The following is a 14465-nucleotide window of genomic DNA, read 5'->3' on the forward strand; positions in this document are numbered from 1 at the left end:
TTTCAGTTCGTTGTGTCTATGTAGAGAATGACTCCTGTGCTTTTCCACATTGGAGTAGGTTCTGTGTGTTGCCAGGTAACCAGAGGAAGGTGGTTTTACACCTTTTAATTGGTTCACAGCACAAAGCCATATTAGGGTTTGGAAAGGTGGCACTGCCATTGTGGTGAGCCTTTGCTTCCATTTGCATCATTAGCTTTTATTTTTCGAGTGAGTAATCAGTTTCATCTGTTGGCTATTGTAGGAGAAGGAGATGAACCGTATAAGCTTCATTGGGAACCTTAGTGAAATTGTGGAAGGATAAATCTGCGGGTCTCGGCAGTCGCTGCTTTGAATTTTACTCAAGCCTCATAACAGTGCTTCAGCCTCTTGCCATATTGGTTTTGTATGCCCCCACCTAAAAGTAAGCTTGCTAGGAGACACCAAGCCGTACATAATGGACATCAGGAGCTGGCATGAGTGTGAGCACAATATAAAAGCACCTTATGTCTAGTTAACTGTAATTGTGAATGTAGTGAATATCAAACTGATTTGGTTTGCACCTTACATCATGTTAAAACTTCGAATGGTCATGTAATGTACCTTCTATAAATTTTATAAATAAAGTATATTTTTTTGGAACAAAAAAAAATGTCAGTTTTTTAAAAAAGCGTATGACTAAATTGGCTTCTTCCAAAAACTTGAACTTGGGTAAGTAATTTCTGCATAATCCGAACTGGCTGTCGATTGGGTTCAAATGGAAGGAGTCTCTTTTTTTTTAAAAGAGATCTTCACTGTACATTTTTTCTACCAATAACTATGTCTATGTGGAATTTATTTTCAATTAGATTATCGCTACAATATACTGTTTACAATACAGCATGTCTTTGCACTGTACCATATAAACTTTATATCGTGTTTAGGTGTTCAGATGCTTTGGCTGCAATGGAAATGAACAGACAGATTGCTTGCCTGTTTTCAGCACAGGGAGTGGGGGTGGCATTGTAGGTTCCTTGCCATGGCAGGAAGCAAGCAAACATGGCCTGTGTGGGCTCTGAGTTTGTTTTTAAACATTTGAGAGACTAGATGGGCTGAATTACATTCCTACTCTTTTTCCTCACATTGTTCCTTCATATCAGCCTAAAATGTTCCCAGTCTGTAGCATTGTTGAACTTGGAGCTGCTCTTAATTCTTCCAACCTATCCTCCATGTGCACATGCTTTATGCCCTAAGGTTTGCAATGAAACCGATATATAAAAAAAAAATTGTTTTTATTTCTCATGCTCTAGCATTTTTGAATTGTAAAATACAGTATTGAATCCTGGAACGAATGCACAGCTAAAAATTTTACTGGGGCTGTGTATTGCTATGATCATTTTTGCAAGATAGAAATTAGATATTAAATTGCACTGTCTTCTGGAGAGGGAAGTGAGCTTGTGTGACAGTATAATCTTCAGGACAACACTTAATCAAAAAATGGTAAGTATCTTCAACCAAACAAATGATGTTACTTTTCTCTCCACTGCCTCAGGTAGATTATTCCAGTGATGGGCAAGATTTCCATTCGTTTCCTTTCGAGTTATTGACTAGATTGTCCTTGTCCAGTGAGAATTTGTTGCATTGGTTTCTGTTTACTTATCACCAATACGCCTGCACCCTTAAACATGGCAGCTGTAGATTCTGGAAAGTTGTCTTAATATGATCTGTTTACTGGATAAACAAAACGATTTTTGGTGTTTAACGGTGTCAAAATGTTAATGTGAAACTTATTTGAGTTTGCCACAATGCCATAAAACTCGTATGTCAGGAGCTGGTGACACTAACCTGCTACTGATGGCATATAAAAGCCATTTCCGTCTGCAGTTTAAGACCTGTATACTATAGAGACTTGTGAAATGAAAAGAAGGAGAAAACACCATCGAGCAAGGTGAATTTTCTATCATTTTGGAATACAATAGTTTTTTTCTGGGAACAGTCAGAGAAGATAATAGGCATTTTCTGAATTTGTGCAGTAAATGTCTATTTTCAGGATAAAGGGGCAGAATGGAACTACTAGTAACAATATCAAGGAACAAAACTCTGCTTTAATCTTCCCACTTTTTTTCAATTTCTTTTTCCTCCCAAACTGAAGTCAATTACTGCAGCATTGTAGGTACTACATAGTCATAAACCACTCTGCTTGATCGAGTATTAACACCAGATGAAACTTCTAAAATCATTCCAGAATACATATCGCAATGTATGGATAGTTTCATATGCAAATATGTATTATTGAGAGGATTTGGGAGATTTAAAAAAAATGTTACTTGTCTTTGCATCTTGTAGAAGCTGCACACAAACAGCAAAGCTAAATACCGAATTTCTTCTTGTGAGACTCCTTTGCATTTTGTTGCATCAGTTCCGTGAGAATCTGGAGAGTATAATTGGGGAAAAAAACACAAAAAAGGCATATGCAGATTCACCAGAATAATGCCAGGATTTAAAAGGGTTAAATTGAGGACAGGTTGCATAAAGTTCGCTTGTATTCCCTTAAGGAGAAATGGTGGAAGAGCGAACTAATTGATTTGTTCCAAATGAGAAAAGGTACAAAGAAACTTTTTTCACTTGGGAAAGTGAAACCAGTACAAGGAGGTTGAATCTTAAAATTAGAGCCATTCAGGGGTGAAATCGCGAAGCACTTTCACACAGATGCTGATGGGAAATCTGGAACTCCGTTCCCTCACTGGAAGCTTGGTCAATTGAAATTTTCAAGACTGAGATCGACAGGTCAAGGGATAGGGATCAAAGGCAGGTCAATGATATTGAATGGAGAACAAGGATTGATGTGCTGAATGGCCTATACTCTCTAACTAGAATAAGTTAGAGCATTTACAAGGTAGATAGTGACTTAAGAGTGCTAACAGAAGAAACTTCCTCACAAACCCATGACTGGTTTAAATTAAGTAGTTGGTTTCAGGAGATTTGCAAGAATTGGCTTCAGTGACTTCCTTTCACCCCAGGGAGTGAATTAAATTGGCTCCCATTCTGTCCCTTAATGACGATGTTCTGGTCTAAAACTTGCTGTGTGGAAAGCTGAAGGAGTAAGCCCATATTTCACCCCTCCACAAGCCCATATGTTCTAAAATACTGCATTACCTAGCAACAGTGCATCTGATTATTGTGGAAATACACTTAATCTTCAAAAACATTCATTGCCAGCTTCATCATATCAATGATTTAAGAGGGGAAAATGTTTTGGCTCAGGTGAAAACCACAGTCCAGAGGGAAAATGTGTGCATCTAACCATGAAATCTGAACCATTGGCACCTCTTTAATAAAATGAACAAGAGGTATTACTGGTACTGGTCTGATTGTGCATTTAGAACTTGACTGCTTGAAACTCACTGCACTGGGATCATATACTTTTTTTTAGTAATAGCTATTTCCTCTCTCTTTCTCAGGTTTGTCTGGCAACCCGGCTGATCTCGATAAACGAAAACTAGTGTTTGGTCAGAACTTTATACCACCCAAAAAGGCAAAAACATTTCTGCAGTTAGTATGGGAAGCGCTACAAGATGTAACTTTAATTATACTAGAAATTGCAGCCATTATATCTTTGGGCCTTTCCTTTTACCGTCCTCCTGGAGGGGACAGCGAATGTAAGTATTCAAGACATCTCTTATTAAAGGATGGTACCTGAAACAATACCTAAAAGCTGGAAAAATATTTAATTACAAGAATTAATGTGCAAATACATAGCTTCATAATCTGGAATGAAAAGGGTTTTTATTGCATAACATCTTTCTAATTTTTCACACCTGTGTTGATGGTAGCCAGGAAGTGTACAACTATTTGCTCTCAGACCCCAAGTAATAATGCAATGTAGGAGATATTAGATACATAAGAGTAGTGAAGGGGTGCAAATACATCAATTTATATTTTAAGGATGCTGGGGTGAGGATCGGTGTTTTCCTGGGAAAGATGCTACCTTTTTCTGTATCCAGGCATCTGTTTTGGCATCCAGTCCTAGCAATGTAAATTAATTTAGCCACTCTGGGATATGTGCTCAGCAGAGCAACTCGATGTAAGAGTTGGCCTGCGCAAGGAGGAAAATTACTTGATTTAAATTGAACCTAGCTCCAAAGTTGCATAAGTTTTCTCTTTAACATTAAGAAGCAGGTATAATTAATATTGGAAATACGTCCTTTTGGGTTTTCCTTCATCTTTTAAATGTTTTACAGGTTCTAGAGGACCTTGGAAAAATTAGTTAATGCAGAAAAAGTTCTAATCTAAAATTAGTAGACCAATGATGAGTTATGCACCAAATTGTTTTGAGCTGATCTAGTTTCTGCCAGCTCCTTGTTTAACGTAGCTTGGCCCTAAGTTGATGGTCACTCATTTATTTAGGGACCAGATGTTTTGATGCAGAATAAAAAATTTGAAGGTTATACATTTTTTACAGTTAGAAAAGTGTGAGACTAACACCAGGTGAAAGGCCAAAATATATTTTCTTTTTCTAACTATTACGCACAAAGTGCTGATGGATCTTAATTGTAAGCTACTGCATTCAGCCTGGTCTTTTCATCTGTAATTATGTCACCTTTCTTGCAGTATGTGGGGAAGCTACAGGTGGAGAGGAGGAAGGGGAGGCAGAGGCTGGCTGGATTGAAGGTGCAGCTATTCTCCTCTCTGTTATTTGTGTGGTGTTGGTGACGGCGTTCAATGACTGGAGTAAAGAGAAGCAGTTCCGCGGACTGCAAAGCCGCATTGAACAGGAGCAGAAGTTCACGGTGATCCGCAAGGGTCAGGTCATCCAGATTCCGGTAGCAGAAATTGTAGTGGGAGACATTGCTCAGATTAAATATGGTGAGTAGTAAACTGAGGAGAGGCACTGAAACATTACAGCTTGTTACACACCCACAACATTGTGATGTTGCATTTCCAGGAGTCCTCACAGCGTGGTTCTTGATTTTGCTGGGTTGGAGTTTCAATCCTTGAAATTAAATGTGCTGCAGAATGAACCTTTCTTATTCTTTCTTATTCTATTGAGGTATCATGAAGTTTTCTCTTGGCTTTTGGGCATGTGGGTACTTACGTCTTGTATAAATTTCCTTTTTACATTAACCCAATTCCTCTTTGATTATTAATAGTTCCTAAATTTAATTATTTATTTTTATTCATTCACGGGATGTGGTCGTCACGGCTGGGCCAGCATTTATTGCCCATCCCTAGTTGCCCCTGAGAAGGTGGTGGTGAGCTGCTTTCTTGAACCGCTACAGTCCTTGTGGTGTGGGTACACCCACAGTGCTGTTAGGGAAGGGAGTTCCAGGATTTTGACCCAGCAACAGTGAAGGAACGGTGATATTTTTCCAACTCAGGATGGTTAAGGACTTGGAGGCGAACTTCCAGGTGGTGGTGTTCCCATCTGCCCTTGTCCTTTTAGGTGGTAGTGGTCGTGGGTTTGGAAGGTGCTGTCTAAGGAGCCTTGGTGAGTTCCTGCAGTGCATCTTGTAGATGGTACACACTGCTGCTACTGTGCATCGGTGGTGGAGGAGTGAATGTTTGTGGGTGGGGTGCCAAACAAACGGGCTGCTTTGTCCAGGACGGTGTCCAGTTTCTTCAGTGTTGTGGGAGCTGCACTCATCCAAGCCATTCACCTGAGTGCAATCCAGGCCTCTGTGTCCTTGATACCCGAGTAAACATGTGTTCTGTATAAAATGACTGAAAGGTAAGTTCTGTCGAGCAAGTGGGTTGATGTGACTTGTGCAAGTAATGGCGCTGACACAGAAATATTGGAAACTAAAGGGGGGAGATGTCAGTTCACCATTAGGCTGCTGTTCGGCTTCTTGCATTTGGGACTCCCTCCACAGAAGCATTGGCTTGTTTGGAATCCCTGCAGTGAGATATATACTGACAAGGCTACTGAGCTGAAAAAAAGCAAGTAAGTTGTTAATGCTAGGCAAAGGATAAGTGGGTTGATAAATTTCTTGGCAAATAACATTTTTAAAATTGCAACTGTATAAAGAAGCTGTTGGTGTATAACTCACCTCCCTGATCAACTTGCATAATTGCCGTTCCAACCTTTAGCAGCAAAAAAAATATTGTTAGATCCTACGGATGGTTCATTCCTCATGAGCACTGAGCTGCTTGATCTTCACTCCCTCGAACTCCTGCTACAGAGAGTTAATCTTGTGCATCACCAGAAATATCATCAGTGAGTCCATTACTCCTAATGCTGAATGAATGGCCACACCCATCTACTAAACCATTGTTGAGCAGAGCTGGTTAAGTTCTAAGGAAGTCCTGCTTTGCCAAAGGACATTTCTTGATCCGTCCTTTGGCCAGTAAAATCTGGAACTAGGTCAGTCAAACTGAACGTAGAATGGATGGAGGGTTCTGTTTGTGAGGAACCAAATTCATTTTTGTATATGTTTCAGTTTTAATACCAATCTCCCCTTCCCAAAGTCAAGAAATGTGAGGATTTATATTCTGTTTGGTGCCTATCTGACTGAAGCCACAGTACTTTCTTCTAAATTTTAATGGGCTTGTGCCTTTGATTCGATTGAGCAGATTTGTAGTTAGGGAGTGAAGGTAAATCACTGAAATATTTTTGTGCAAGAGAACTTCAAGCCAGTTGAGGCTTCAAAGTTAAGTGCTGTAAAAGATCAGGAGTCTTTTTACATTTTGGCAACAGTTTCCAACAAGTGGTATTTGATTGGCCGAGTACTGTACATACCTGATTTGTGTTATTGGTCAATGAAAGGGATAATTGATTAGAGTGTATAACACGTGGCCAATCTTCTGGCACCTGTTATACACTAACTAAATGTTAAAATAACCTCTACTTGTGTCTGTTTATTTTCGAATAGAAGGAAGGATTATATTGAACAGGGGCTAAAACTTTGGGCCAATCCTGTTAGTGGGATATACAGGGATGAACATTGTTCTGCTCTAGATTCATTTCTATACCAGCAGTGGTCAGCAGACAAGTATATAAACCTCTGGAAGTTCTCAGCAAATCAGGCAGCATCTGTGGAGAGAAACAGGGTTGACTTTTCAGGCCAAGACTGAAACATTAACTCTGTTTCTCTCTAAATGCTGCCTGACCTGCTGAGCATTTCCAGCATTTTTTGCTTTTACTTCATATTTCCAGCATCTGCGATACTTTACTTTTGCAAGGATGTAAACTTAATACTTGTGCCTCCGCAGGTGACCTTCTGCCAGCTGATGGTATTCTCATCCAAGGCAATGACTTAAAAATAGATGAAAGTTCTTTGACAGGAGAGTCAGATCATGTGAAGAAATCAATGGAGAAGGACCCCATGCTACTCTCTGGTAAGCTCCAGCAACTGTTGTGTTCACAAACTTCATTTTAAGGATAATCAAAGCACAGATTATGAGGATAGTGGCTCCTCTTGAGACTCAAGTAGTTGTTGGGCTGTTTTGGGCCCCCGGTACTAATCTTATCTCCTGGTGAGAAGATAGTGGGAATGGATGGTAATCAGCCACAGGAGTGGGAGTCCCAGCAGATTTTTTACTTTGGATGCCACAGGTTAGTTGCTTGCCCACTGAGTGGGCAGGAGAAGAGGAGAAATAAGATCTCCAGTATCAAGAGAAGACTGCCAATAAAACTTGTGTTCTTGGGATGGGGGTGTTGAGATGGTACCATGGCTGGTGGGGTGGGAGCCTAGTCTAGTAGAGACCTGGACTTGACTTGTGGGGCTTGGAGGCATGCTCCTGCCTCCAGTAAGCATTTTTGTTCTATTTAAAAGAAACTTGTATTAGAGAGCTTTGCTGGCCTCATGAGTGCTCTACCTGGCGAGGCATCCAGAGCAGAAAACTCACTCAGAGGGTTAAAATATCAAAGGATCTCCCCCCAGTTTGACCGCAAATTGCATTTTATTAATGAGGATCTTCCTCCACCATTAAAATGGGGAGTCACTGTAAAATGGAATGGGAAATGGAGCTGCTCCACAAATCAGGGAGAGGTTAAAAATTTCCCCACGTGTTTCTTTTTCATCCAATTTTGTTTTGTTTGTTCCCCCCACCAGATACACACATTCCAGATCCTTTTAGCTTGTTTCTTAACTCAGTTCCTAACAGATGCAACTTAAAACGAATGTAGTGTGTGTCTAATATATTCATTTCCTTCACTCCAGTTGTTGAACTTAGACAAGTTCAACTTAGACTTTTATTAGAATAAAGGATTGCTTTGTTTTCTTTCTTTGTGGTAGGTTTTGCATCTCTGCAGGCTGGTTTACATTTCAGGCTGCATTTTGCATGTCCCTGCCAGGTGTGTTTTCAGCGGACGGGGGTAATTTTGGGTGGTGGAGGGGGAAGAAATGTAAAATAGTACAGGTGCCAGTCCTGCCACCTTCCATAATACGGGGATGTTGGGGTGGTGGGCAGGTACCAAAACCAACAGCCCACTCGCCATATTTAAATAGATAATCAAGGGTCAATTAGACTTGTTACCAAGCCAATTGACCCCAATTATAGGCTGCCAACGCCACAGAACGGTTAGCGTGGGCAGGCAGGTAGGAGTGGGCAGCCTGATTTTTTTTTTAAATTCCTGAAAGGATAGGAAGGAAGGGGGGCTTCTGTCTTTGGGGGCTGCCCTTTGTCGATTTGTGGGGGGGGGGGACCCAAAAATAGAAATCTCTGCTACCTTAAATCCTCCACCCCTCCCTAACCTGCCTATGACCCTGGACTCGCCTGTTTCCGAGAATCAATTGGGCTGCCTTCTGCTTCCTTATTGCAGTCCCGGCAGTGCCCACTGATACGCTCTTGGCACTGCTGGGACTGATGGCGCTGCTGGCCAGTCGGATTGACCAGCAACTCCAGAGGGCAGGACCTCTGCCCCTCACTGAGGAGGAAGTCCCATGTTGACCCTGTTTGGCCTGCCCGCAACGCATTATGGCTGCGAGGTGAGCTGATGTGGAGTGGGTTGTCTGCTCACAGATTTTGTTTCTGCAGGGCAGAGAAGGGGGGAGCAAGCTATCTGCATTCACTCCCCTCTCCACCCCCACCACTCCTATAATATTCAGCCCCCCTCCTTTCACTATTTGTTAGATTAAATTGAGCTCCACCAGCATCACTTCAGTTTGTGTCTCCCAGGCTCATTAGTAGCCTACAGTTTATTGCTATTTATCTCTTGTTATCTATCCTTTCCTGAGGGAAATGATTTATGATAGGGTACTTTTCCAGGAGTTCTGGCAGTCCTTATGTAACTCACCATAGTGACCATTCCTCATCTCTGAGCCTAGGTTAAGTGCTACCAACTTGTTTGACCATTGGGCCTATCACTTCTCTTGTTCTTCATCAACATGCCATGTACAATCTGACAGAGGTGACTCCATAGTGGTCAGAAGCAGGGAACATGGATTTTTTTTGTAATCCTTACCCCATTCCCCACCCCACTCTCATCATTTGCCTAGCACAGAGATGTTATAGCCAATTATCACATCCCATCACAGACCTAGTTGAGATTGGCTAACTTGACACTGATGAGAAATTGCACTTTAATAATATTTCATATCACATGAAAAAAACCCTTCATTCAATGATTCTAAATATTTTCAATACTATCAAAAGTTAATTAACCAGTAAAAGTGTATGAGTTTTCAAAAATTGCTGTGACCTTGACTTAATTTGAATGATATTATTGGGATCTCTCTCTACTCCTTTCCCCTTCCTTCCCCTTGGCTTATACTGACCTATTTCCATGTCCTCTGGAAGAAGAGAACTTTAACATCCAACCTGGGGTCATGGGTCCATTGTCTTAGTTCCTAGGTGACTGACTGCACAAGGATTCTTGCTTCAGCCATTTGGCGAGGGTCTGGCATTTCTTTCATTCCTGTTCCGCTGCCTAGTTAACAGTAGTAAACCTGCCCAAGAGGGAAAATGAAGTCCAAATGTCAATGTTTTATGTCTCAAACACAGTCCTACTAATTTAGTACCTAGTCTAAATTAATAAGATCCAGTCTTATTACTGGGTCAACTAACTTCAGTTATCTTAAATGGATGGTGTAACCTTTTACCTACCTATTTCTTTTAGGCACCCATGTAATGGAAGGCTCCGGCCGGATCCTTGTAACAGCAGTAGGATTGAACTCCCAGACTGGTATCATTTTCACATTATTAGGAGCAGGTAGTGATGAAGAAGAGAAGAAAAACAAGAAGGGTAAGTAGGCTGCTTCCTGCCTCTCAAAGTTAGAAATGACTGACTATTTACCTTTGCTTTTCACCCTGGTTGATTTAAGAATACACATTCCAGTTGCCTAGCAGTGTATCAGTCCAAGTGTTGGGCCTCAAGTGTAGAATTTGTAAATATTTGAATTCATAGGGGCACCAAATTGCAAGCTCTGACCAGGCACTCTGTGAGCGCTGTAGCTTCCTGTTGCACTTTACAGTTCTATGGTGCAACAATGATGTGATTGGTAAGTATTCCGTCATCCTGGACTCTACCATGGTAATCAAAAGCATTTGTTTAAGAAACAGTATTCACATTTCCCAGTTCATTATTGTCCTCCGTTTTTAGTTACTTTCAGTTTTAAAACTGCAGTGGTGATCCAGATTTCTTTGTGCAAGGACAGACTATGTGATGAATGCAAATCCAGTTGAATTTTTTTATCTTTAATTTGTTGACTATGTAATCAAAACACAGCCACAATCTTACTCTCTTGGCTTTAAATTAAGTTTAACCTTGCCATTGCGTAAATGTTAAAGGGATAAGGAGATGCCTTAGGGCACTAATGTATGTGAGTGATTGTCTTATAAATAATGTTGCTGAGAAAAGTGCACTGTATTTCAAAAGGCTTCATTCGTTGTCTGTGTGGACCTAATTCAAGATCACAAGCAACAATAGTCAGGATTTCTTGTTGTGAGAAATGGAATTAAACTATATTCATAGTGTCACAACTAATTTTGCATTTGCATTACCAACTAAGGAATAGAAATTTTCCCCAAAATTTTTGTTTTGATGGACAAATAAAGAGCTCTAATGTGTTTTATTTCCAATTTATGACATTATTGCTGATCAGGTTTAGCCTCTGCTGAATTTTATCTTTTTTTTTCATTCACTGAATGAAAGCTGGCAAGACTGGTGTTTATTGCCCATCCCCAGTTGCCCAGAAGGTGGTGGTGGGCTACCTTGAATTGCTGCATTGATATGACTAAGTGCCTTTCTGGGGCATGTCATAAGGCAAGTAAGAGTCAAGGGCATTAGAGTGGAATTGGAGTTAGCTTATAGGCCAGGGTGGGTAAGGACATCAGTGAACTAGTTGAGTTTTCATTCCAGTTTTTTTATATATTGGTACCACATTTTATTTTAAATTAAACTGACTTCAAATTCTCAAACTGTGATTTTTTAATTTTTGTCCTCTGGATGTTTAGTCCAGGCCTCAGGATTATTAGTCCAGTAACAGCCGCTATGCTACCATGTCCGTCTTTAAGTTAATTGCATTAACTGTGGTTCCTAAATGTTTTGTCTTAAGCAAATTGATGTTTATTGGCAGAGGTTCTAAATGTGCTACCTTTTCTGTAATTTACAGTTTTAAATTAGGGTTTAAGTGTTTAACTACATAAGTAGTTTGATTTGAGCCGTTATATCATTAGATCCCGCATTATAAATGTCTCGTCACCTTTGCCAAGGAGTTGACTCCTAAACTTTTGGGATTAACTAATGTTCTGAGCTACACCTGAAAATTTTATTTGCGTAGCAGGCTACCAAGCAGATCTTCCCAGCAAATTTACCTATTCTAACGTCATCTTATTATCCCATGCAATATCCTTTTACATGACAATGGATAAGTATTTGTTTTTGGTAACGATCAATTGTAACCAAAGCCTGTTGGGATACAGACTGATGACATTGTGCTGTATAAAACTTGGCTTGGATTTTTATTGTGGCCTTTAAGTATCACATTTTATTTTTAATTGACAAAGTGGCAGGCATTTTTTAACTCCCTGAAAACCTGCGTAACGGCTATTGAAGAATAAACTTAATTGCACATTTAGAGTTCATGCGCAATAACAATGCAAATATTTGTAGATTGGTACCTGGTCATTAATTACTGAATCTTTTTGAATTCATGACTGCAATCAAAATGTCTGGTAGGCTGTCCAGCAATGAATATCTGGATCTTCTTTTCTACTGCTGTTTTTCTACCCACTGCCGCCTGATATTCCCTCCCACCCCACCCACCAAAAAAGACCTTTAGATTTCTAATTGAAACTATGTAGTGTTAGATGGAATAACCTTGGTACTGACACATGTTGCACTGTTTAATATTTCTCTCCTTGATTTTTTTTTAATTTACACATTTTATTCATAATTAACCCAACTTTAAAATGGTTTATGCAATGGTTCATAACTTCTTATTTCCTCCATCTCTCTGCTATTATTCTCAGTAGGCTATTTGATATGCAGTGATTGTACCAATAATAATGCACCAAACATCCTCCTCCTCCCTTTTAGAATTACCACTGTAGATCTTAAAGGGTTGATTGCTTGGGGGGGAATCAGTTTGTCTAAATACACTGTCCTCTCTTTAAAATAAAAATGGCAAGAAGTATTGTAAATGCTGTAAAAAGTCAATGCGAGATCGTATCTCCTATCATTTGTAAAACATGCCCAATATACCAATCCCAAAAGGAATAGATTGGGCATGATGGAACTTGTAGAAATGCTTTTTAATTTGAAATAAACATTTACAAATGTGCTTTTTAAAAATAATTATTATTTAAAGCAAGTATCTTTGTGGTTGGCCTATATAAGCTGATTTTTACAAAATGGTTATTCTTCAATGTCCTGACCCTCAAACTGAGAAAGTAAGAGTAGTACTCCTCAAATTGGCCATGAATTTCTGGTTGGTTAAATTTTATTAAAACAATCAAGACAATCTATGGAGACTATGCACATATAATAGAATCTTCTACAAGGCTGAACATTTTCACTTGCCTTAGAAACGTTCATACTTGAGTTAAACGACTGCCTAGGTAAGCCCATCTGAACAGATACTGTTCGTAACAGCTATGCACTTTGAAACATATATGGACCTGTAATATACCGTAATCAGAGAAGTACATTCACCCATTTAAGGGCCTTGTTGTAAAAATGGTTTTGCAAATGCTTCACCATTCTTTCCATGTGCTTCAGACTGCTGCTGTTATCTTCTGTAAAAGGCTTTCTCAAGCCCTGTATATGATGAGAAGATAATTGGGCTTTAGCCATCTCGCATGTATTGCTCCCACTTTTCAAAATAATTTGTTCATTATTATAAAAGTTTTGTAGCTGACTTGTGAAATGGTTAAAGTTAGGTGAAGTTTCTTCTGTTTAATATGCTGTAAAATCATAAAAAGTTCATTCAGTGTTATCTTTACAGTTGTTTCTTCGAAAGGAGGTTCCTTTGTATGATATACCAAACATTTAACTTTCCATTTCTTTTTTATTATGTAAAGAGCATTTGTGTTGACCAGCTTCTTTTGCTGGAATATTGTCCTCTCTTGAATATGACCATATTCTCAAACTGTAACCCTAATTTGGGTTGGGGTCTGATTGCAAAACAAGACTTAAGATTTGAAATTCCACAAGAGCTTTTGGGACTAGCATTTTTTTCACTTGCGCGCCTATTGGAGAGCCTGTGATTTCTTTTCACCTGAGGACTTTCTGAACTCAGAGGGGTTAGGAAAAATTTTGGTCTTTGATGTGAGGGAGTTTCACTGCCAGTCATTGTACCTGCAAATAGACTACAGACTGGACTTCCATAAAAATGATTTAGAGCTATAGTTTAGTTTATTTTGAAGCATGTAACAGACTGACAATAAAACAGTGGGAGTCCATTTAGGGACTTGTATATCTTAGGTTCTGCAGATGGATTGTGTAGTGAAAACCCTACACTGTTCAATGAAATATATCACTATAAAATGTGCACTTTAGAACATTGATATCCAAATACCATTGGAAATGAGTCATTTTCCACCAGCACATTAAATTCAAGGCGCAACTGCTTTTGTTTAAAAAAAAAACTACCATAATTAACCCTTTTCTAACGTTTTTGGTGATCCTGTGTTACATATTACTTGGTTCTGGGACTTGGCGATTCTTCACCAGTCACCATGACAAGTGGACAAGCGAATAAAATTCAAGTAAGACTACATGAAGCATAAATTACTTATATTTTTTGCTTAAAATTATTCATCTTTATTGCTAGAAAATACCTCCTCTTGACAACCTAGCTAAAGGGGTTAGAAATTCAACAGTGGGGAACCCCAACACCAAAGCGGCCACACCTGGTTTTAACGTGGGGGGCTTTGTGAATGGGGGTGCAGGCAATTAAACCCCTCACCAGAGGGGTCCTTAATTTAAATGCTTTTTATTGAGGCTGCATGATTCAAATTTTACCTATGGTTTAAATCTAATATCTATGAGCTAGGTTTCCGAGCTCTTGATAAACCTGGCAGCTTGAAGGAAGGTGAAAATGACCTGATCGAAAAGGCAAGTGCCTTTC

The 14465-nt window shown here is 39.6% G+C and overlaps 1 protein-coding gene across 4 annotated transcripts in view; it reads left to right on the plus strand.

Moving 5' to 3' along the window:
* LOC121282515 (plasma membrane calcium-transporting ATPase 1-like) overlaps nucleotides 1-14465 on the plus strand; it is a 270618-nt gene that overhangs the window by 159112 nt on the left and 97041 nt on the right. For all 4 annotated transcript variants that reach the window (XM_041196229.1, XM_041196230.1, XM_041196228.1 and 1 more), the window contains exons 3-6: nucleotides 3417-3614; nucleotides 4567-4821; nucleotides 7165-7290; nucleotides 10013-10138. In XM_041196229.1, coding sequence (XP_041052163.1) covers nucleotides 3417-3614; nucleotides 4567-4821; nucleotides 7165-7290; nucleotides 10013-10138 — 705 coding nt within the window. The remainder of the gene's footprint in view (nucleotides 1-3416; nucleotides 3615-4566; nucleotides 4822-7164; nucleotides 7291-10012; nucleotides 10139-14465) is intronic.

This window comes from Carcharodon carcharias, chromosome 9 (genome assembly GCF_017639515.1).
Source record: "Carcharodon carcharias isolate sCarCar2 chromosome 9, sCarCar2.pri, whole genome shotgun sequence".
Lineage (NCBI taxonomy): Eukaryota > Metazoa > Chordata > Chondrichthyes > Lamniformes > Lamnidae > Carcharodon > Carcharodon carcharias.